Source organism: Meleagris gallopavo, chromosome 7 (assembly GCF_000146605.3).
Source record: "Meleagris gallopavo isolate NT-WF06-2002-E0010 breed Aviagen turkey brand Nicholas breeding stock chromosome 7, Turkey_5.1, whole genome shotgun sequence".
Classification (NCBI taxonomy): domain Eukaryota; kingdom Metazoa; phylum Chordata; class Aves; order Galliformes; family Phasianidae; genus Meleagris; species Meleagris gallopavo.
This window is the reverse complement of record NC_015017.2, coordinates 27,156,023-27,181,076: the sequence shown is the minus strand read 5'-3', so window position 1 is coordinate 27,181,076 and position 25,054 is coordinate 27,156,023. Positions and strand designations below refer to the sequence as shown.

Sequence of the window (25,054 nt, the reverse complement as noted above, 5' to 3'; positions counted from 1 at the left end):
TTTCACCTCCCCCTAAGATACTAAAGACATTATCCACATAATGAAGTCCCAATAACATCTGAATAAAGTAATTGTAAAACAAACCCCCGTTCTTTACTCTGCTAAGTTCTTCATTATTGAAAATAAAGCTTTCTTTTTCTCCCTGCATACTTTCTGTCAGGACTGTCCTCGGCCACATCCCACATCCCTGACAGCTCTGGTCTGGCAGGGGTTGGGGCAGAATCCATGGCACAGCAGCCTGGGATCTGTCCTTACACTGGAGGCAGTGAGTGTGAACGCAAGACAAGCAAGATTGGTGGCAGTGAATCCTGCAATGCACAGGGTTAAAAGCACGTTTCTGCTTTCGTTTTTTTTTTTTTTTTCTGTTATTTACCCTTTCTCCACTAGATGCTACACTGAGACCATCAAACATTTATTGAGTCAAATAACAAATTTGAAGACTCAGCACAAAATAAAGTCTTTAAAACAAAGCAGTGATAGCGTTGCCCTATCTATACATCTGTGTAGTGCACAGATGAGAGTACTGCATTTCCCACTAGAGTAACTGCAGTGACTTTAAAGCAGCATCCTTCTGGGAGCTGCGTGGCAGAGGATAAAGCAAGACTGCTCCTATGCTGTTATTACTCATGAGCAACTGTATCGGGTAATTACCCAATGAAAAAAGGTTTATTAAGACCATGCCATGAAATATAAAGTTCAGTGAACCATGTATGCCAATGCAATGAGTCTTTTTTTCCCTTTATGTTTTACTTTAGGAATCAAAAATTGTGTACCTAACTGGAGAAAAAGTACAGTAGATCCTATTTTTAATGACATTTATAGTTCAAATACTATCGCAGATAAGCATTATTTTCCTGTCGTTATGCAAGGCTCTGACCCAGCCAGCTGGGGAAGCACTGAATGGCGTGGCTCCCACATAGCCTGCCAGCCCCTTTCCTAAGCTGTGTTGTGCATTGTGCAACACCTGCTAGTAAACAAACTGGCATCCTCTTACCTTCTGGTGCAGGAGAGCCAGACCTGTACTTCTGCACAGCCCTTCTCAGGCGATGAAGTAAAAACATCAGGATCTGTCTTGGAGATTCTATGTAGACAAAGCAAAATGAGGATCAGTTCTGTCTCAGTGAAGTCTCAGGGCTGTGTTCTCATCAGGTCCTTTTTACCCCAGACTCCTTGAGGTCTGCTTGCTGCGTATCCCTTGCCTTAAAACACGTTACTTGGAAAGGCAATGCGTGTTACAGCTCAATTGCTGGCACTTCTGTGATTTTAGGAAGAGGGAAAATGTGATCTGGGAAAATTCAGTATGACCTGGTTAAGGTACAACAGCAGTGCTGTGCTTTCTTTCCAGCAAAAAATAACCCCAAAGCATGGCTTCACAACAGTGCCTATCCTGCTGTAACATTTAATTTGCCTATCTAAGCTTACTCTGGGATAACAGTTGGGATAGAAAATTATGTTTTGTTAAAGCTGAAACAAGGCATTATAAAAGTAATTATTTACAGTTTAGGAACCCAACATGCTGCTGTGATGAGCTTCAAAATATCTGTGATATACAGCAGATCGAGACCAGATGCTCAGCAGTCTGTCACTGAGCCCCGGCCTCCTTATTGGCCATTCACAAGCTCATCTTCAGATTAGTATAGAGAAAGGTGGATTAAGAGACAGAGCAGGGAAAATATCTGTTTTTTTCTCCTTTGTTCCCCATAGATATGGTAAAGCTTAAATCAGTTTAGCCAGTGACAATACACAGCATTATTCTAAGCTATGGACTATTGACTGAGTTTCAGAGATTTAATTTTGGTGGCATTCCCTTCAATACTTCATAGTGAGGTATGGGAGACCTAGTAAGGGTCAGGAGAAAAAGCAAGAGAACTACAGTTAGTTACACTGAGAAGCAAGTGTTAAAAATAAACATTTGTCCTCTGGTACTTATCTTACTTCTTAGTTTCTCCATCCAAAGAGCTAAAAGCAAACAAAAAACTCAGTCATGAAGTAGGTCACAAATCTCTGAGCGCTCAAACAAGAGGTCATAACCTGTATGAAATTGAGTTTGCTTTGCAACGATGCTCGGAAATTAGGGCTGTGTCACTGGGGGGATTCTGCACACCTCTGGGAATGGCACATGGGAGCACTGCTGAGTTCCTCAGAGATCCAGTTGTGAGCCCATTACTAGATCTGAAATTAGCTTCTGATTTTGCCGGCAGACTTGTAACAGGTCACTGGGTGGGAGCTGATTCTTGTCGTTTGTCAGGAAAAACCCAAATGTTATGTGGACCCTTCTGCTCCAAATAACCATCTGCTGCTAGAAGCGCTACACAGGAAAAAAGCAACAAAAATAAATGTCACAACATTAGAAAAAGTGCTTCGCTGGATTTGAATAGCAATAGGAATTACTGGAAGGAAGGAAGGAAGGAAGACATCTTCTGGGGCCTATTCCTTCATCTCCCACACGATAAATGGTGCTGCCCCCAGCCACGGGTACCAGGGAAATCTCACTAACCCCAAATCCCTGCTGCAGAATGCCTGCCTGCCATTTCATAGGCAAATGAATCCTGGGAAGACGTGGATATGTGATATCACTTTCAGGTAACAAGCACGGGGAAAATGTATACTCTCATAAAGTTTGACCCCCATGATATAAAAACTCAACAGCCTTTCACCATCTGTTCTATATAGCACATTAAAGAAACACTGCACTGCTTTTGTGGCAGCTAATCTCATTATCTTCTCCAGCCCTCCCCTTTCTCTCCCAGTTCAACTGCCTTTCACTTACTGTCTTCTTGCCACTCACTGCCTCACAAACTCCCTGAATCCTATTGTACTTTGTGCCAACATTTCCATCATTCTTTTGAAAGATGGCTGTTCCTACGGGCGCTCCTTCTGCTGTCCTTTCTCATGCCCCCAAGGATCTCTGTGAGGCACCTCATCCACATTTAAAGTAAAGTAAGGAATTGCTGAATATCCCATCAGATATTGATAGACATTAATGAGATCCCCCTCAGCCTCCTCGTCTCCAGGATGAACAGTCCAGCCCTCTCAGCCTCTCCTACCACTAAGATAAGTCTGACCCAGGTCACTTCCATATCTGAAATCACCAACATCTAACTAAGCCAACTGAACCATCGCTTACTGAAGTGTTAATTGTGAAACCACATGCAGAAGCGTGACTTGGCCCAGGTAAGCACACAAGCCCACATCGGAGTTCAAACCTGTTCAGGTCCACAGTGCAATCTGAAGGCACTCAGCATGAAATCTGCAGCCATTTATTCCTGAGAGCTGCCAGTAGCACCTCATTTTTTCCTAGAGCGAGGGGAAAGTCAAAGCACTACTGGTGCTGAGGGGAAGCCATGCGCCTCTGAAGTAAAGCTTTCCAGAGTGAACAGAGTGGAGGGAAGGCAGGCAGTGTGGCGAGCCAGAACACATCAGCCTGAGGCCACATAGCAAGGATATCAAAGAGTACAGACAAGCCTGTGTGAAACCCTTGGTCCTTAAGTGAGATGTTGGATCTGATGTGGCAAAGATCAACAGAGACCTGCTTGACCCCTGGCTGACATATACCAATAAGCACAAGGTGCACATTCCTTCCTAGCAGAATAAAAGTGGTCCAGAAGCTGCTACACAAGCCCTGTACTAAATGTCCGCACTAAGGAATCTTTTCACAGATACTGTTTTTCAGAATTGTCTGCAGATAAGAAAAAAAAAAAATCTGCGCTCAAAATCTGTCCTTACAGGATACCCAGTAAGTGTAATTTGTGACCAACCATTCACATTTACCATTGTTTTCCAGAGGGATGCTTCTTAACAAGTCACAGGATTGTACAGCTAATTCAGCTCTGCCACTTACAGCATGCACTCTCTTTCTGTGCACCAGGACCATCTTTAATTTACGTAACATACATTACTAAGCTGCTCAGGTGTGACTATGCTGTAAAACCTACATGATTCTAGCAGAGCTTTGTGTAAACATTATTTATTTGCTCTACCAGCCTACATCAGCACAAAATGATAGCAGGCGTATAAGGCAAGGTTTTCTTTAGCTTAAAGATCAGTCACGAAATCATGATCTCTTTTCTGCAGTATAGGCTCTAAGCCCATACTGTCTGTCTACTTGAATTCTTTTCCAGACACTTACAATGCAAGATTGTGCTAGAATTGGATGGAGAAATTGGCATCGGATGGGATGATGAAGGCCTGTGAGCTTTGTATAAGAGCTAAACAATGGTGTTTGAAGAAACACGGCAGCTAGCGTTGATGTTCCTTTCACAAGAAAACCAAAATGTATAGTTTTCTGCGTTGTATCCAAATTACAACCGAAGCCTCAAACCAAACACTAGCAATACAACACTAGTGCAAATACGATGAAGAAATATTATTTAGTATGCATACACACAGGGATATCAGATCAATTCACATAGCTAATTCTGAAATAAGGTTCCTGTGCAACTAGTCGGTTTTGTTCCAATCTCGTGCACAATCTAAAGGTGTTTCCACTTGTACTGCCAGTGGACTGCAATAGGTGGTTACACAACTCAACACATGCCCCAGTAAGGCCTGAAAACTCATTTTACCCAGGTCTCAAGATTGCATTTCTCTCACGATCAGTAATTTACTACTTGAGATTTGTGCCCAAGGCTTCTGGCAGTCTTGTGCCTGTCCCTTCCAGGTCTCTGCTGACACCTTGTGCTGGTACTCCTGGTGCCTGTGCAATACCTCCTGCTGTTCTTAGTAGGCTTTGAGATATGGCTAACATTTTATTGGCACAATCTAACAACACAGAGATCTCTGTTGTAGGGCCATTGCTCAGTCCACTGTACTGAAATAATGGTCTGGTAGGATGTGTGCATAGATAAAAAGAGAGAAAGTGTAATAAATAGACATAATGCTTTAGTAACTACCTGTTATTAATATCTGTTGTTCATGGCAATAAACAGTAAGTAATATTGCTGCTTTGTTATCAAAATTGCTTAACAACATATGCGAAGCTTTAACCAGACATATGGGCTGATACAGCCTAGAGAGCTTTTTGAAGTCAGAGGGTGAATAATTGAACCAGCTTAGCTTTAAATCCTCTCACAAACCACACATTTTACGGTATCAAACAACCCCAGTTTGCTTTAGAATGAGAGCTTTCTGTGCAAGAAGTTAAATCTGAAAAAAATGTTATTACTGGTTGATATTCTGTTTTTCTCTTAGACATGCCTCACACACGTCTCTGTGGCTTGGAGCATGTTGTTTTGTTGTTTTTTTTTAATGCCTGTCCAGAGCTTAACAACGGGATGCCAGATTCGTAGCTATTTACATTAGTTGACTCCCACTGCCTGCCTAAACGTCAATTATAATGAGACAGAAGTAGATTCACAGCAGAGGTCTTTCTGCAGTGAGCTCTCTACATCACTATCTTGTTTTTCTTACAAAAGTTTGCTTCTTTCATCAAGGCTGGTGTCCTGCAACCAGCCTTATCCATCTTTTGCTATTTCCATCAGCAATCTGCTCTGTATCCAACCAGCTTTTAAACATTTAATTGTATCCATGTATTTTCTATGGAGGAAGAAAGACTACTTAGGGTGAGATCCGTACTGAGGTAATTCCACAGAGACCTTCAGAACCGTATATTACCCCTTCCTGCAGCTCCCTGTGACCAGCTCCCATAGCCTGATTTATAGACACACGTTGCATCTGTAACTCATCATCACATTTAAACTTCTGAGTGACTCTGCTCCTCTGGAAAGCTGTACCTAATGACATTCTGCACAAAAAAAGATTATAAGTATCCATTAGCATGTAGCAATTTACCTTAACATTTAGAAAGATATGAATAATATGCACAATCATGCCCATATTTCTAATGCAGATGGAATTATTCACTGCAAAGCTGGGCAATATTTCTCTGTTGAACACTTATTACAGATAAATGCTTTCCGTATTCAGTATCTCAATATATGTTTGAATAATACTCTGAAAATAATATTTCATGCAAATATTGCACCAAAATATTGGTTCTTTCCTCCACTGAATAATTATTTCCAAATCAACTTCCTTAGGATCAACTGTTGTTTACCCACTCAGTTAGACTCTGTCTGGGCTAATAAAAAGATACAGCATCGGCCCCCAAATATTTATAAACTTGGCTTCAGACATGTAAGCACATAATTAGATTTCTCTGCTACCAGAGAATTTCTGGAGTTAAAATGGACACAACATAGGAAAAAAAGAATAAAAATAAATCAAAAGTTACAAACAGAAATGAAATTACTGTTATATATTCTTGATATATGAATGTCCTTATTCCATTGACTGCCATGCTTCACACTGCTCTTGATCTGCACTTTTCTTCTCTTAGAATCGCAGAATCGTTAAGGTTGGAAAAGACCACTAAAATTATCTAGTCCAATCCTCAACCTATCCCTATCCTGCCCGCTCACCATGTCCCCTTTTAATTCCTGAACGCATCCACTCTCATTATTTTCCCAGTCTATTCATTAAAGATCGACTAATTTATATTCATTTGCAATTAATCCTCAAATCTGAATAAATGTTTTGCTTGCACAACTCTAAAATGCACAATTAAATCTACAGCTATGCAAATATTCTTCAAGATCCTAATCCAAGGCCCATGAATGCTACTCTTGTCTTATTCCCTTTAATTTTCAAATTTCAACACAGTCAGTCTGAACAAAATTCACCTTTATCATCAGTGTGCAAAAGAAGATCATCATGAGAATTAGTGATGCAAGACTTTACAGAGAGATAGTCTCGTGGTACAAGACTGCATTTTATATCACAAAAAAAGTATTTCCTCTTCTAAATTACAGAATAGGTGCACATACTGTGAAATAAAATGTGTCCCAGCAATGCTTCCCAGTTCCCAGAGGCAAAGGCTGGCTTGTGCCCTCGATGAGCAGGGCTAGCTCCTTCTCAGACAGGTCATGCCATCACTGCGTGCTGGCCCCTATTGCTGTGATATACTATTATTAATAGTAGTAACAATAAGATGACAAGAAGCTGGCCTTCTTTTCAATTTGATGTGTGAAATAGCAGAACAGCCATGCTGCAGCCCCCCAGAGAGCAGCTCCACTCCATACATCAGGCTGCAGGGCTCAGGGTGGCACACGACAAGCAGCTCAGGGGACAGCAGACAAAACTACTTCTCAGAACACATCCTTTAGGAAACCAGCTGGCACATTTGGAGACCTTGCTGCAATGCATCCCAAAGTATGGGAACATGGCAGCACTGGGAGATTGGTTGCTAAAGCACTGTCCTGAACAAAGCCCCACAGCTGGTGCAGAGGTACCCTCTCCTGCGGTGCATCAAGCTGTCTTCTGCCAGAACAAAATACGGATGTAGAAGAGCTTCTTGCTAAAAACTGCCATTGCAGCTGGCAAATGTTATAATATACCCGTCTCTACAGAATTTCACCTTGCTTTCCACTTGTGTTTGCTGGTTATGGATGCTGAAGTGAAAGAAAATAAATACATCAAACATATGCACAGACTGCTTAAAAATAATGCAGGCTATAACCTGTTACATGTGTTTCCTTAGTCCTCAAAACAGAAAAATAAATAAAAATAAGAAAGCAAAAGCATAAAATAGGGGCTCTGTCTACTCTGCCTGCTCCATGGTGTCTCTGCCTTGCTTTCTGATCAGATACAGTCAGATAATTGTGACCTTGCTGTTTTCATACACAGAAAACCCTGATTTGTAACTACTTTTACAGGAAAATTGAAGTGCTTTGAGAAGGAAAACGTGGTGGCAACAGAACTCTTGTCCTGACTTGTGCACCCAGTGGCTGTCGTCAGAGAGAGAGTGGATTTGGAGATGGATACCGAGGCCCAGTGATGCTCAAGTTAAATAGTGCTCATCCAGCTCATTTCCAGCTGGGACAATATTGCGTTCTCCTGCTTCCTGCCTTCTAGCCTAAGGCAACAGCATAGGAATGTATTCGCATTTCTTTTTACTGCCATTTTCTGCTATATATTTGCCTCAATCACATGAAGACTGCGGCAGTTGTCATGCAGTAGGATCATATAGCTCCAAAATCACAAACAAATTTCCTAAGCCCTGGCTTTATTATTTCAATTCTTATCTTGAAATATTGAATGAGAGCAGAATAGCACCTTCAAGATGGGATGTCAGAATAATTTTGTATCCTGTCACTAGTTAATGATTCTAATGGTATCTTTTACTTAGCTGCCTTCATTAACGACTTGATGGCGAGAGCATGTTTCAGCAGTTGTGAACATGTGGAACATTCTGTGTTCTGGGGGAAAAGATTAGCTTAATGAGGAGAAAGCCAATTTCCTGAAGAAGTGTCTTACACAGTTCCTGCTTTTAAAGGAAGGTCTGCGACACGGATAATTTGTCATTACAAGGTATAAAAAACATTTAACTTCACAGTTTGCTGCACTTACAGCTCTCCTACAAAGGGAAGAAAGATTAATAGATTTTTCCCAGCCAGTAAAATAGAAGTGAAATCTGTCCCTCCGAGTCCTTTCGCTCAATAGAGAAGCACTCATTACTCAGACTGTGCTCGAGGAGCAGCCCAGCATTCAGCTCCTCGGGCACCGCACAAGTTTCACTCGGTGTTCATTACATCCTTGAGCACCTTTGAAAATGTGGCCAACAGACACTAAAACCCTGAGACAGAGCTTTGACAAACGCCGAACCTCTCCTCATATCTTTCAGATACAACATACTTGGGCAAGTATTCTGAACTTTGGCAGTCCAGCAGTACGAGCAACGCGAGGCTTTCAGTAAGCCGAAACTGGAGTGCCCCAGTGCCGCAATCCTCGGCAGAACCAGAGAAGCCGCAGAAAGGATCAGCTATTAGCATTATGTCATCCAAACCATCTTGCCAACAAAGGATGTTTCTCTCCAGCCTTGGCAAGCAAACCTGGTAATCAGACTTGCCAAAATAAAAACTGGCAAGGACTTTGACACCTGATGTGCAAAGAAAAGGGCTGAGCACAAAGCTAATATTTACTTTGTCTGCATCTTTTTTGGAATTTAAGCAGAAAGGCTAGAATGTCCTTGAACATTCATCCGCAGGAAAACCTGCACTGTATTAGCCGTGTCTCGGCACTTGACAGCTTATGCCATCTTGGATTTTTCCAGCAAATTTAAGTACCGTGCTGGAAAAATTCTACAGAGAAGGTTTAATGTTTTTTTTTTTCCCCCCTATTTACTAAATATAAGATGCATTATTTACCAGCCTACATCAGCAAGTTATGACAACCTTACCACAATGTAAAAAGACTATGTGTTTACGGAACAGAGATTTAGCGCATTAAAATATTATAGTTTTAGACAGTCTCAAGCTCTCTCTGCTTTGCTGCAAAAACCTTCCATAAGAGAGCTCTCGAGCTCACCCTTTCCCAGTGCAACCATTCTCCTTTTTTTAAGGTGACTCAGAATAATAGATTTAAATGAAGAAAGTGGACTCTGCCCATCAAAACCACAAAAGCCTTGTTAATAGTGAAATTAGAAAGATGACAGAAGCTGGACAGCCTTCAGAGAAACAAGCACTTGATGGAGCTGTAGGAGTCCTTGTTCACTGCAGGGACTTGGACTAGATGGCCTTTAAGGGTCCCTTCCAACTCAGATGATATTATGATTCTAAGACATGCTCACAGAGAAGTAAAGGTAGATAGCATAGCAGATGACATGGGTGGCAACCAGCTGGGTGATGGATACCTCTCTTAATTGGGCAAAATGCTTTTTGTAAAAAAATTATTTTTGTTAATGCCAATCACCAAAGAAAACAGGCCAAATATGGTATCTTTAGGCTGATGATAACAAAAACCCTTGTGCCCTGAGGCCAGGGGCTATACTGGTGCCTGTCTGCCTGCCCATCCCATGTGAGGCATGTACGGCACTCTAAAATTCCTCAGGCAGCAGTCAAGATGTGGATGTTTTATCTGCTGCTGTGCTATCCTGCAGTGACAGCCACCACTCCGTGCTTGGAAAAGAAAAAAAGGACATCTACTGGAAGAGCTATTGCATTGAATAGAAAGCTGCCAGCCACCTTGTATAATCATGATTAGAACAAATCCAAGAAACAGGAACATATACATAAAATATTCATTATCTGCTCCTTGTCAGCTTGTAAATCTTTCTGTTTAGATTAGCTCTGCTTTCAGGACAGTCAACCTATCTACCATTTGGTGACCTATTAAAATACACAAATCTAAAATTCGGGGAGGTATAAATTCATATATCTGCTGTTTTCAGAGAAGCAATTTTAATTGATAGCAACAATGCTTCTAGTCCATTATTCAAAGTCATCACTTGTTTCTAACATACACAAAGTTAGAAACACATTCTTTTTTCTGTATTTTAATAGAAAATACAACTTACAGATGATTTGTGTCCAACGGAGTCCCACTGAACATGCAAAATAAAACTAAAAGGATGAATACTGTCTCCCAAATAAATCATTCATGCCCACATTTACGTGAGTTGTGGTATCATGTGTTGTGACTTATCTTCACTCCTATCACTTTTGCTTAAGGAATCTCGAAGTTCTCAAATACTGAATAATTGATTAGCTCTGGGAAACTGTGAGAGGAAAAAATTATTTTCCCAATGCAAAGATGTTCTCAGAGCATCAAAAAGAAACTGAACACGTTAAAACAAGACAGACTTTCAGAAAAAGGGAATCTTTTTTCCAAATGGTGCAGAAAAATCAAGAATTGTGCATGAGATCCACTTGTTGGATTTGCTCTTGGATCCCTGCTATCCATTTACAGCCATTGCCAATAAAAATCCAGATTCCCACTGGACACGAGTCACCCAAAACAGGGCAGTTATGCCAGTTTTCATCAGCTAGAGATCTGAAAAAGCTGAAGCTTATTGCTGGGATTACACAACATGGCTTGCCAAAGCAAGTGATGTTTGTGTACTCTTTGCAATTCCTTGAGTTGATAAACAAAATAGTGATCAGAAGTGAACAATGCTATTTTAATGGAAATTGATGCACTCCTAGCAAAAAGCTTCTTTTAGGACTAAGTGGCCGGGGTATACCAATCAATGGGAAGTTGGCTCAGAGACAGAAAACAAAGAATAGAAACATTTGGTCATTTTTCTTTCACACATATGGTTGTTTGTATCACACTAAGACCAACCTGATTTGTTAAATTAATTCATAAGTGCAAGAATAGTGAAAGGCAGATGGGATCCACAAAAATACCTTGGAGGAGTCTGACAAAACTAGAGAGTGGGTCTGCCCATGAAAATCACCACAAAGGAGTGTATGAAAATTTACTGCAGAACTGAAGGGTGGAATTCACCTGCAATAATGACTTATGTGTGACCCAATTTTTACTATGAATATATTAGCAGTGCTATTTGGCAATTAGCCTTAGCTGGGCACAACTGCTCTAAGCGAGATGCAAGCCCAGATCCTTAACTTCTCATTTTGCCACATCAGCTTAACCCCAGACCTCTTCTCCAACTAAGTCCAGCTCCCCATACCTCTACTTATACATCCTGTGCTCTAGGACTCTGATCACCCTGGTAGCTCCTGCTGGACACTCCCAGGTTCCTGAATGGAGGTATGCGTAACTCAAACTGCAAAATAAATTTTTGGGAGTATTCTTTGTTTATGGAAACCCACCCAAAACTTATGGGCAGCTACCATGTAACTACTCCAACAGTGTGTTTCCCATACGAAGGCAAGAAGAAAAAGAGATGCGATGGAACTTCAGGTCAGTAGATAAAAACAGATTTAAAATTTCAGCCTTTGAATTTTAGGACGGGCTGAAGGAGAGAATTTCCAGCACGGATAGCACACATGGAAGCAAACCTCATTCTAAACATACCAATGAGGATTCTCTTGTAAACACATGGTTCAAAAGCAGTTTTAACAAAATGTATGGCATCTCTTGTGTAACTTCAGTAACAACTCTACATCTGATAAAACCAGCCACCCTGGGCTCCTTCATCTGATAACCTCTCATTATCTTCTCAGTGACAGGAGCCTACGCCCTACAAAAGACAGAAACCACTTAGTTATCATTAAAAATAAGATACCTTTAAGAAAGCAGGCAATTCTTAATGATCATTTCACAACACCAGAGCCTAAGAAATGACAAATAATATTTTCACCTGAGACTACCAGGAGAGACTGCGTCTATTCAGATTAAAAATAAAAGATTCTAGACAAGAATCACCTAAAGTGATGCTGAAAGGGCAGAGAAGCTGCAAACACTCTTAACTTCTGGAGACAATACCCTCAGCAATGACATAACAAATCTGCTTCAATGGTGATTCTCAAACTTTTCAGATCAAGACCTATTTATTTTCTCTAATGGTTTAAGCCTCTTCCCGGTATATACAGAAATTCAATGGAAACAACATGCTAGCATATGGCTTTTATTAAACATTGAACACATTGGTCCTGTGAGATTCTTGGGCAGTACCTCCATAAGCTATAATCATGGCGTTTCTTCTGTCCCTGTATGTATAAAGTAGAAGGGGAATAAGAAAGACTAGACATGAAGGAGACTCTTGAGCCAGAGGGACTGAATTTTATATTTCAGCACCAAATCAGGGTTGGATCTTCCTGTCATGGGAATGCCACAGTGCTGATAGCATCAACCCCCAACTGGCAGATGTAGATGAAAATTACAAATGCTCCTGGTTGAAGCCGTGCAGGAGGATGTGGGATGCTGCAAAAGAGATAAAATTAGCTCAAAGGGGATTCTCTGTAAGTGGATGCCTCTTGGCACAAGACAGAGCACCTCTGGGGACTGTTCCTCTTGACCAGGGACTGTGCATAGTAGAAACCTTGGATCTATACTCAGTTTTCCGTATGCCACTATTTTCTTGAGTGGCAGATTTGGCACAAGTAAAAATTGTGTTACCAACAGGTGATTCAGTTCTTTCTGGAGAAACAGAATGTCGCGAAAGGACCAGAGTCCACTGGGCCAAAGAAAGCATCTCAGTTGATGAAATACCTCCAGCATACACCTTACACCAGTCTGTAAGCAAAGCCAGACCTCCAATATGGCCAAAACCCACTGACTCGAATGACATGCCATCTTTTCGTGGTAACTAAATAATTCATAGTCGTGGCAGTGTGGAGACTTCAATCTGTTCTAAGAGCTAACAGCACTCTTGGGTCAGTCTCCCTTTTCCTCAGTCAGACTCCCACTTATAAAGCCCTTTGGCTTCAATGGTTTTCCTACCAGGATGGCCCTGGCACTCAGCAAGCCAACAAGGACTATGAGCAGCAGACATAATAATAGCTGGACCACAAAATTCCAGACTGCAAAGCAACACAGCTGGCTACTTCCACAAAATGCAACCACGTCCTCAAAATCTATGTACTTTACTGAATTCCTGAAAAAAAAAAAAGTTATCTTTCTCAGAGAACATCAAGCAGTCTCCCATTCGGCAGGAACCACTCAAGCACATATGCTCACCATGACTTGCTGCCAATGCTCGTGTGACTGCCTGCCAAGAGGTACACGAAGTTCATATCTGACACTAAGACTCTTATGTAGGATGCTCTCTGCTTGATAGATCAACGCTCTTTGGCCCATAAAATCATCTATTAGCAGCAGCAAAGAGGCATGGAGAAAACTCTGCATTTACTTTCTTAAGTTACTCACAGGGATATTGAACAGAACAGGCTGCTTCATAAAATAGGTAATCTCTGGCTTATGGCTGGCAGCCTGTGAAGCAATTCATGAGCTGCAAGGTAGAAGAACATTTACTAGCTGAGTTACAAAGCTCTTGATGAGTTCACGATGGCATGATGGATGCACACATCAAGTGACAGCAGATAAAACAGTGACGGGATCTTTGTTTTACACATCAGTTTTCAGGCAACCTGTTTTTGCAATTGAAAATGTATATCACATGCTCTGTGGTAACCTGGAGAGAGCCTAACTTAAAGGAGGTTACAAAGTGCTAACAAATAAAGTTGTAAAGATGGAAAATTGTACAAGACACATGAAGTGATAATACTTCTCTTCTATAGTCCTTGGAAAGATTTTTTTGGATCGTAATGAAATATGCAGCAGTCTCTTTGCCCTCCTTATCTTCTTTTAATAGCAACAAGAGTGTTTTTTGTTGTTTTTTTTCTTTTCTAGGAAGCCAACATTAAAAAAAAATCAAAGACAAAGTAAGACTTGAAAAGCAAGCAGAAGGAACACTGAAAATAACCCATCCAAATAGCAGTGAGTTACTACTTTATGTTAGGTCATGCTCTTTGGGAGATTACTTGGTTTTGGTCTCTTACTTTGCAAGGACATTTTCCACATTAGATCTAGCTAGCATATGATGCAAATGTTCCTTGGACTGCATGACACAGACAGCCCAGGCTCCCCCCATTCAGGAACCCATCTCAGCACTCTTCACGTCCTTCCCTTCCAGCCCCACAGTTCCTGCACTTCCTTCACACCATGACACAAGGTGGGGATTCTCATCCTTGCCTATAACACCATTCTCAAACTAATCTCATCAAGATCATAGTTGAAACCTACAAATCATAAACTCAAAGAGATGATATAATATCGGTCTTCAATCACCTTGACATGCACAATAGCACACCATGAGCGCAGTGTGACATCCTCCACTATGTGCTGAAAGGACATCCCAGCTGCCCTTTGGGATGGGTTTGATCCTCGCCACACAGCTTTGGACTGCTCAAAGCAGACAGACAGACAGGCCAACCCCCTCCCAGGTCCAGCAGCAGCCCACTGGAGCTGCATACCTAACAGAGTGCTTGGGTGATGCCCACTGATTGGCAATCACTGGTTTGTAGCACTACAGAGCCACGTCTGGTTTTATACCAGTGCCCCTATTAGTGCCATCAATATTGACTCATTTTACACCATCTGAGGTGAAACTCTGCAAGACTAAAAGCACTGTGACAGCGTTGTAGTCTGTTTTTTTCTCATAGGCTTTTCACTCCCACAATTTCAGCTGAAGCCAGCCTCCATCTGATACCCACTTAATACCAGGTAAGTTAAGCACCAACTCTTTCATATCAGATGTCAGCTTTGAAAATTCAAGATGAAAATGCTCAGTGCAAAGGGAAAGAATTTTGACACATCTATTCCCACAACATACACACACTGCATTCCGCAGGGTTCAAAGCTGCATCAGCCCTGTTTCCAGTCCCAGAATAAGAGGCTTCAAAGACAGCCATGATGTAAGTTGGGAAATTCTCACTTCAGGAAAACTTACCTCTGTGCTCTCCGTGTAACACTCGTGCAGTACAAGCACTTCTGTATCTGGGTCAAGGAGCAGTAAGTGCGTGTCCCAGCTCAACTGCCTGCTCTGAACGTGGCATCACATTTGTGCTTTTCTTTCTTCCCCTAAAAAAAAACCTGGTCATCCTATGACTCCAGACGAAAATTTACTTTTTGTGATCCATCCACTCTTAAATTTCAGCTAAGATTTTTTCCTTTTACACTCACTTAAAGAAATCTCAAATACATAAAAAATCCCATAAAATATTATAGCCATTTTTATTCTGTTCAGATTTGCAACACAAACTATGTCCTGTGCAAGAAGGTAAGAAAAGCAAACTTTTACCTTTTCACCTGCTTTGAAGGCTTAAAGCCAACACGCACACACTGTGTTCATCTACCCACCTGCAACTATGCCAGAGCCAGCTTTGCACATGATGCAAGGGAACATTAAGATCAATAAACTGTGATTACAAAAAACTCTCTGGATTTATAACCACCATAAAAAGATGGCTTCAGCATTTCCCATTATAAGGTGACAGCATGCTCAATGAAAACTGCATTGATAAAACGTTTGTCTCATTTCTGATTTGACTTTTCCAATACTCAGAACTGCTTTGGTAGATAAAGTGGAAGAACAAGGAAGCAGAGAGGAAAGAAATATTAGAGAATGAACACAATTTTCCATATTGCTAAGAAGAATAAATATATAAATATATGTATATTTATATATATAAAAAAATAAACTTTTGGGAGCATGGGCTTTTATTTTCCTATGGCAACTTCTAACCATCACAGGCATATAATGAATGTCTGAACATTAAGAATTTATGTGTGCTGCCTTAGATGAGCATAATTCTCAACTATTATTAATGAGAAACTACAAAACACACTTCAAGTTTTATGCCTAAATTACATGAAGTTTCCAAAACCCATAAATACATCTGTCTATTGGTATCTACAGAGAATTATATAACACGCTTTTATAACACAGCCACTGAGGCAATGGAGCTCATCCCATTTGAGAAAAGATCTTACAAGGAAAACTTTCTACAGAGTAACTCTTTCTCTGTTCTGTTTTCTAAAATATTTATAGATGCCTCCAGTCTAGTCAGGAAATGGAGAAAAAAAAAGTATAAAAATTGGCATCGTTACTTACAGTGTGGCTTGATCTTAATTTTCAATCTCCCCATTCATTTGTTAAGAATGAACCGAGCTTTACAATAGTAAAAGAGATCGTAGTTTTGTCTTTACTTCCTCATTCATCACATTTCTTTATAGTTACAGTGGAGTAATTTACTAATTTTCACTTCTGGGCACATTCTAGTTTTCATATCACAAATTATGGCTTCAGTCTCGGATGATATACAGCAATATTGGCAGTTTTATTCGTGGTGAAAAGACTGCAAAATTCCATTTTTCTCAGGCTGGAAATAGCACAGGCTGTTTGGACCAGCAGAGCCAGCTTGGCACAGAACTGACACAAGCTGTAATGCCAACACACCTGGTCAACATCAGTACCAGCACACAATGGCACAACACTAGTTGTTATTTCTCAAGCCAGGTTCTATCACCCAACCACAACAGTACATGAAGTTCCCTGCAACCTTCAGGAACAGGGCTTTATGAGTCCTCTTCTAGGGGCTCAGAGAGGACAGCAGCATCTAAAAATTGCCAAATGGCACTAAGATCAAAAGTGAACTAGGTGCCAGTGACTGCAAGCAAGAAATACATATAATGCTAAATGTAAAATGTAACGCTAAATGGAAAATTCAAAAGCAAGGTTATTACTTTTTTTTTTTCATAGCCAAAACATGAAGGTTTTTAACCACATTGCTTACTTTTCAGTTAGCTAAAGGCATTTTTCCTTGACCAAAAAAAAAAAAGTAGTCTAAACCCAATTAAATAAAAGAGATGTTCAAGCTGCTGTGGTCTTTGGCTAGCAAGCACTGTGAGAGCAAGTAGGTAGTGCAAATGAAAGTGCAAGTAGCAAGTGAGAGCTTAATAAGTTCCTAAATTACGTGAATGAGCTGCAGCAGCTTGCAAAGTGAGTCAGCAGAGGCAATTAGAGCAGCAGGGCAAGGGGAAATGCAGAGGAACAGAATAAAGCAGCAACAACATTCCCAGTGGAACCTTGTTTCAGCAAACAGTAGAAGAAAGGCCAGACTTCCAGAAGATGGAATAAAGATCCCTACATGCTAGGAAGCGTGATTTGATGAGGGCTCTCCCTTCAAACTTGCGCCCTGTTCACATGTGAACTGCAGTGCACAGAAAGCTCCTGGTTTCTGAGATCGTGGCAATCTCTGTCTGAGGAAACAGAGCATTTCTGGAGAATTCTGATGTCTGGCTGTGAAATTGACAGGCTGCCTTAACCCTCCCCCCAAGCCCCCACCCTCCCCAAAAAAAAGGATTTTTCTTTTTATATGGGAAACACAGACTAATTTCTTGCCATGTTTTAATAATTTTCTCCACTTTACAGTTGTGGCAGATAGACCAGCTTGAGTGTACTGTTTTGCTAAACAAACTGATACACTCTCAGTGAAAAAGAAGTTCAGCTAATGTCCACCAACATCCACGTTTCACCTCCTCCAGATTTCACTTGTCTAACAATTCCTAGAGAATCAGGACACTGTTTTTAAGTCTAGCTTTCCAAATTCAGCTCCTCTCTGCAAGCATTCTCCTTGTCCTGAAATCTTAGTGATGCCTTCCTACATTAGCATCCCTTTACTTACCAGTGCATTCTGCTTTTCTCAGACACATTTCCAGCTGAGATGAATGAAATCAAGGAGGAACACGGCGCCTGCACATGCAGTAGGCTGTCTGCAACTGAATCATGGTTATACTAATGTAATCACACCTGCTCCATGAAGCTTCTAATGAACAAGAGCAGATAACAGTTGCAGGATGTGGCCCAAATACTTGTCTCAGTGCTTGCCAGGCATTGCATTCCCACATAGTGGAGATGCCTGCAGTTGTTTTAGTGATGCCCACAACTGCTGTCATGGCACTACTCACCCTGGGGAAGATTCTCTGCATTTGTTCCTTTAATGAAAGCTGCCTGTGATTCAGTCAGAGGGCGATGACTTGATTCATACATTTTAATTCACTCCCACCCAAGCCACACTTTGTCACAATGGATGTTTCACAACTGCTACAGAAACTGCAAAGCAGGAGCCCAGCTCCCAGCCTCACTTTCTTCACCACCACTAGCATACCCTGTAGGGCAACGGGCTGCAGTCAGCACTCATCGTCCTATCTGTCAGGTTCTGGAAGCCACTTTAATGTGAAAAGAGGTGATAACAGTGCTCTGCTGTGATAAGAGGTGCTGTTGTCTGAATTGATACTGCGCTTCAATTGAAGCCCTCATAGCAATACCGTGGGCAACGTTATTCACAAGCAAGCTAGAAAGGGGTTTCACTTCAGCCACTTCTGAAGCTGCTTCTTCCTGAAAGCGGCATAAGGAGACAATTCAAAACTGACTTTAAATCAGATTATTTCTACTATTTGCCTGGCTATAAGAAAATTGCTCAGCTCTCAGTCTTGCTGTGCTTCCAACAGCCTTACCTTCCTGACCATTAAAAAGCTGAAGGCACCGCCATGAAAATAATCATCACTCTTAGTACGGAGAAAGAAAAGCTGCATTCCTCCATGCCAGTGGGAATTCTGAGCAAAGCATCCATGGAGCTCTCACCACCTGCACTATTATCCTCTAAGGATTTATGTAGCAGCAAACATTACATTTATATAAAAATTATGTTACAAAGACTATTTTCTCTTCAGTTTCTCTGGTTATCTAGAAATTCAGGATAATAGTCTAAACAAACGAGTCAGGGAAACCTCTCTTTAAAGGAGATTGTGTATACGTTTAAACTAGTGACTCATTGTGGTCATTTTCTCTTCATACTTCATGCTCTAATCGATTTACTGCACCAGACAGAAAGAGAGCCTCGTTGTGCAGTCAATATCCGTTTTTATGAGAGTTCATTATTTCATTTACACTCTGGCTTTTACACTTGCTTGGCTGAAACTTCTTATATAAGCCTCCTAGCAATTCCCTTTGCTTTACATTTTATGTAGCTTTTCTGCATGAAAACCTGTACCACATCTGTCTCATCTGAGCACGGTAAGAGAAGCCAGTTACAACCACATTGTGTTTCCAGAACTCCTCTGAGTTCCAGCTTCAGAACTATTGGAGACAACAACATTACCTGTAAACTGAGTCTGGGCCACTGAATAAGCCTGCTTTTCCCCCTCATTTTTCTATTTTTGCAATATTGTAAGACGTTCCATGAGTATTTTCATGGTCACATACTTGAGTTTGCAAGACAATTCACGCTTCCCAAAGTTATGGGAACTCTAATTAAGAGCTATGATTTGGACACTTCTCTTTTGACAGGACTACGCTTCCAGATTTCATGGCTGGCTATAGAATAGGAGCTTAACTATACAGAGATCCAGGTGTGCAAGCCCTTGGTAGGCATATCTCTTAAGAAGGCAAGAGAGTATGTCTCAGAACAACTAGCCTGCAATCCCACACTGACAACAATGTGCTATGGCAAGTTAAAAGAAGGCTAAATCTGAACAGCACCTACGGATACTTGGAGCTTCTTGGACAATCCAGCTGGAAGAGTAACGCAAAGAGCACAACTGCAAAATCCATCAGCATTACTGAACTTTACAGTCTGAGAATGTCAAATAACAGCACTAGCTGCAGGTGCCCTGATGAAAAGCAGCAAGGTTAGTTTTTTTTAAACTAAATTTTGCTTTAAATTGCTACTGCTGTAAATCTCAAATAAGGACTCTATTTCCTCTCTGCACTCTTAATGTAGTAGCAACTCCTTAAGCCAAAGAAGTGGGACAAGTTCTCTCCTGTGTTATTTAATGGAATTCACACTTAATGGAGTAGCATGAAGATGAATTGAATTCACAGACTACATAAAACAGGAATTATATTCCAGTCTCGAGCCACTACATTACTAAACCAGCAAAACTCTATCTTGACCTTTTACACTGGATTTACCTGGAAGAAAAGACAAATAAAATTTAGCCTGGAGCTTTGAAAACCTGCAGCCTGAAAGTAAAGTCTCTTTATTCCACAGAACAGGAGATTCTGCCAAACTCTTTCAGAAAGGTCAAGAGAACAATAAACTTATGTCCTACAGCCAGAAAGAATCTAAGAGACATCTCATGACTTGATGCTTCAAGGACAAACACGAGTGATCAGAAATGGTTCAGAAAAATACCCATCACACAGCAGAAACCCAAACAACTCAGAGATGCAGCTTAAGCAATGTAAAGCAACACCAGTGCCCCAGCTGTCAGTATATCAACTTTATGTCAATATCTGATTCAAAGCAAAACAGAACTTGGTGATACTTTGAGTAAACACTGGCAAGACTTATTACTGTGATGGATAGAGACTTATTTCTTTGACCTTGTCTTTATTCCTCGACATAAAAGCTGACAAAAATCAAGATGTATTTTAAAATGAAAGAAAAGCCATACCAAAGCAAACTGAAATTCCTCTTCTGAACAGCATGATCTCACTTGTGAGAAAACACCCAACTTACGGCAGATGTTGGTTTCATACTCCTGCTGTTGGGACACTCATCCTCACTGCGATCACAGTGACATCCTGATGAAACCAGATTTAAGCTACAGGTGCTGTAATAATCTAGCTGTATTTATGTAAATGGCAGCCCAATTCACCTGCCCTACTGAAGAATAGTGGTTGTACTGTAAGAATTTACACAGCATAAGAACTTACACAAGACATAAGTGCTGTGTCTCAGTATTTATGTAACTGCACTACACAGACTCCCAGTCGTTTCAACATCTTAGGGCTGTAACATAGGAGGAATGGCAAAAATGCACAAAACTACCGATGTTTAAATGACAATGATCCCAAAACTCTGTTTGACTTTACCCTTTCCATTTTCCAGTCTGGAACTGGCAGTAAGGGGCAGCAGAACTGCACAAGTTCCAGATAAGCATCTGAGCAGCTCCCTTCCTCAGTGGTCTTGTGATTTAAGATGCACACAGAGTGGAGCACTTTTGAAGCAACTCTTTAATATTTTAAGAGAGAATTCTTTATTCACGGAATGTGCAATAACTCCTTCCAAACTATATGCAAAAATAAACCCCAAAATTCTAATGAAGATGCAGAGAAAAAAAAAAAAAGCAGCACAGCAGTGTTCCAAAGAGAATACATAATTTACAAGTTTAAAATTCAAGCACTCCCTTCCTATGCCTGGAGCTCTTTTAAAATATTAACAATTAAATCTTTTCGGTAAGTGTATGGGGTATACTTTAATCTGAACCAGTGCCTTGGGAAAAGGTTACCACTTGGGGCATATATTTTTGTCCCTTCTTTGCCCATCAGAGCACGAAGAGTCCTGTTGCGGGACAGGATTTTGTCATAAAATTCCACCCCACCTTTGGCATAGTCTTTGGATACGGTAGCTGCATTTCTGTCAGCCTTGCAGTCCAGGTGATAGGTCATAGCATCATAAGAAATGTAATAGAGGATTAGTCCAGCGGCAGCAATTATGAAGTTACAGATGCTGCGAAGTATCCTGGGGCCAGAATACAGACCCAGAGCTATCTTCATACCTGTCCCACAGAGACACGTACCAGCTAAGCACATTGGAGCCACAGCTGCACTCGCTAAAGGGCTGCCATTCTGCAAATACACAACTTCTCTGGCAAGTGCAAACTTCTGTGCATCAAGTGAAAATGTCAGAGCTTCCTTCAAAGCAACACCTTCATTACTTTCCCAGTCTACTTCCTTGCCACCAATCACAACAACGTGGTTGACTATTCCTCTTTTATCCTCAATTGTGCTATCAAAATTAGGAGGGATGCCCACCAAAGAACCCGCAGGCAGCCAGGGGATTCCAGCACTGACCGGGTGGAAGCCAGAAGCCGCAAAGGCTTGGTAGTTGGTGGACTTCACTGCAGTATCTTGAAGGACATCCTGAAAGACAGCACAGAGCCTCTGAGAAAGTTCAGCTGGCTGCCCACCTGACCAGCACTCGTGCAACAGTTTGAATGTCTGCTCAGGAAATACATGATAGGAAAGGTTAGCACCAAACAGTCCCACGCAAGAAGTAGCCAACAAAGTGATCTTGTGTTTCTTTAACCAGACAGACGTCTTCAGCAGGAACCGCGCTCCCATAGTCAAATTCTAACCTGTTTGTAACACAAAATCAGGAATTAAAGAGTGCTTAAATGGGTCTTGCATCCCTATAGCATTTTAATAACAACATAAGCAGCAGCAGAAAACAATAACTGATGAAACAAATCCTCATTTACATCAACAAAACACAGAATACTTCGACAGAGAAGGCAATACTCATTAATTTGGGGACCTCTGAACAACAAAGGATAATTGAAACAAAGAATTAACTTCTCCCTCTCCTCCAGTAAATCAATTCATTGTGGTAAAGCCAATAATAAAGCCACCACACTTCCTACCCCCCCCCCCGAGCAATCAATAGACATTCTGTATTTACCTGATACACTACTCCTTGCCAATGCAGTCCTACTGCTGCACTCCATTATGGCAACAGACTGCAGATATTAAGGCCAGAAAGACACAATAATTAGATGAATCTACCCTAACTTCCTCCATTGTATATCTCCAAGAATTTTATTTAGTTACCTCAAAACTAGACTCAGTAACTTGAGCTTAACTACAACATCCAAAATGGGATCATATCTTGATTCGAAAATTTCAGGAGACAGAATTGGCCTTTGAAGTTTCTTCTAATGGATAATCAACTTCAAAATGCAAAGAAAAAGAACGGTATGTCCTTCTAATTTTTCAGATTTCACCTGCCAGATTGTGGTTCTGTCTTACTCAGCAAACAGCTATTTTCAAACACCAGCATCCTTTCATGGGCAACTTTAAAAAAAAATTTGTCTGAAATAATTTGTCTGACAAATAATTCATGCAATTCAGGGCAGAAACTGAGATAAAAACTGTTTCAGGGCAGTTGGCTATGTTGTGACTATTCAAATCAGCTGATAAAGACTTTCCAACCTGCCAGCTCCTTCAGTTCAAGAGTACTGCTTTCCTTGGGGAGTATCAGCTCCTTTTATGGACCAAGCCATCTGATGGGTTAGAGCCTAGGAGAGCTCTAATCTCTTAAAAAAATTCCAGTGGCTACAGAATCCTCTCCTAAAATGATGCAACTGTAAAGTCATAACAGTTAATAAATGGTTAATTACTGGTTAATCCAACCTTGCCTACAGAAAGGGTATGAACTAGATGATTTTCAGTGACCCTTCCAACCTAAGCCATTCTATGATTCTATGAATTAGGTGCCTAAATCCAAAAGATATCAGTGACACTTGGGTGCCTGTCCCCATCTGCATTTTGCAATGCTTCATCTCTCAGAGCCGTAACATATGTGCTGGGGAGAATCTTGCTGCAGCTGTTTCAGACACTGCTATTTCCAGCTGTCCTCACGGGAAGCCGAGGTGGCAGAAGGAAACCTTTGGATGGAACCACTGAGGCCTCAGTACAGAGCACCATCAAAGCTGGGTTTTGCTGAGCTGCTGGGCTTTGTACTGCAGCAGCTGAAACTTTGCCATATGCTCTTTTCTTCCACTCGGGCTGAACAATACCCTCCCACAAAAGGTAGAGCAGACAACTGGGGGCTGTAACATCACAAACCAACACTGCGTGATGTGCCGGGATACAGCAGCCAATGGGTATCAGTCACAGGAGTGCAGAAAAGGATTAAATTAAAGGCGGTGTTTTAATGATAGGTTATTACAACTCCCTCCCGTGAAGTCCTTTCAAACTGTAAATTCACCAGAAGAAGAACCCTTGAGTGTTTACACTGCACCAAACACTCACTGAGTGCTTAACAGAAACAATGATGCACGTAAGTACACAATCATTACATTTGCACTGCTCAGTATAATAACTAGTGGCATTCTAATACACCGCAGAGGACCGGAGGTGCTGATTTGTTTGACAAAATTATTTAAGAAAAACACTCCAAAGCACTGAAAGCTTGGCTGAAAACCCGCTTTTGGGAGAAAACACCCTTGGCAGCACAGCTAAAAGCAGAAAATGGTAATATTAAACACAAAGGATTCCCTGGGGTTAATGACCTCTTGGCAAAGGCAGACTGGTACGTGGATTTGATGGGAAGGCCGTGCCATTACATGGAGGACCAGCTCTGACTGGATGACACCCTACTGTCCTGCCACGCACCCAGTGCCACCAGCAGAAATCAGTAATCAGTTCGCGGGACAGTCAGCATCCATGAAAAGATAAGAGGAAGAAATACCCCCAGGACTTGTCAGCACCCAGCCGCCCCAGGCTCAGAGCCCACACCATCACACAGCAGGCTCGTGGTATTCTTAACCTTTGTGCAACTTACTCGTAAGGAGGGCAAGCAGGAGCCACGTGGTGATTTATACTGGAGCATACCCCGCAAACTCTGACTTAACTTACTGAATTCTGATGAAGCCACACCACGATTTATAGGCCTGTCTCCCTCAAGAGCTGAAATACTCTTTGCCACTGCGTGCACGTACAGACAAATTCGTGAGAGAGAACGAGGATTTCAGCTGCAAAAGTAGGGCAGGGGTTGGAGCCGGCCGAGAAGCCGTTCCCTCTTCCTCCCGCCCCGCAGAAGCCCGGTGACCGCTCCGCGCCCAGCTCCAGCGGGGCCTTGAGGCCGGCAGTCCGCCCCGACGGCAGAGAAAGGGCGGCACCGCCTCCCCCGCCCGCCGCCCGCACCTACCGAGGCTCCCGCACCGCGGCTGCAGCCGAGGCGGAGCTCCGAAGGGCGGAAGGCGGAAAAGGAAGGGGCGGGCGATGCGGCTCGTCTTTTTAATT

General features: G+C 41.6%; 1 protein-coding gene across 7 annotated transcripts in view; it reads right to left on the bottom strand.

The window, feature by feature from the left end:
- The window catches only part of TMEM177 (transmembrane protein 177), a 31,234-nt gene extending 6,192 nt beyond the window's left edge, over positions 1–25,042 (bottom strand). Inside the window, exons 1-5 of one of the 7 annotated variants that reach the window (XR_004160353.1) lie at positions 24,668–24,953; positions 17,928–22,386; positions 15,191–15,321; positions 1,936–2,308; positions 995–1,081 (exon numbers count right to left, since the gene is read on the bottom strand). Coding sequence is in view for 4 of the 7 variants with exons in the window: in XM_010713908.3 (XP_010712210.1) it covers positions 21,440–22,372 (933 nt within the window). In the remaining 3 variants the exon portion in view is untranslated. The other 6 variants (XR_004160354.1, XR_004160355.1, XM_010713908.3 and 3 more) reach the window with 6 other exon arrangements.
- Positions 25,043–25,054: the final 12 nt, after the last annotated feature.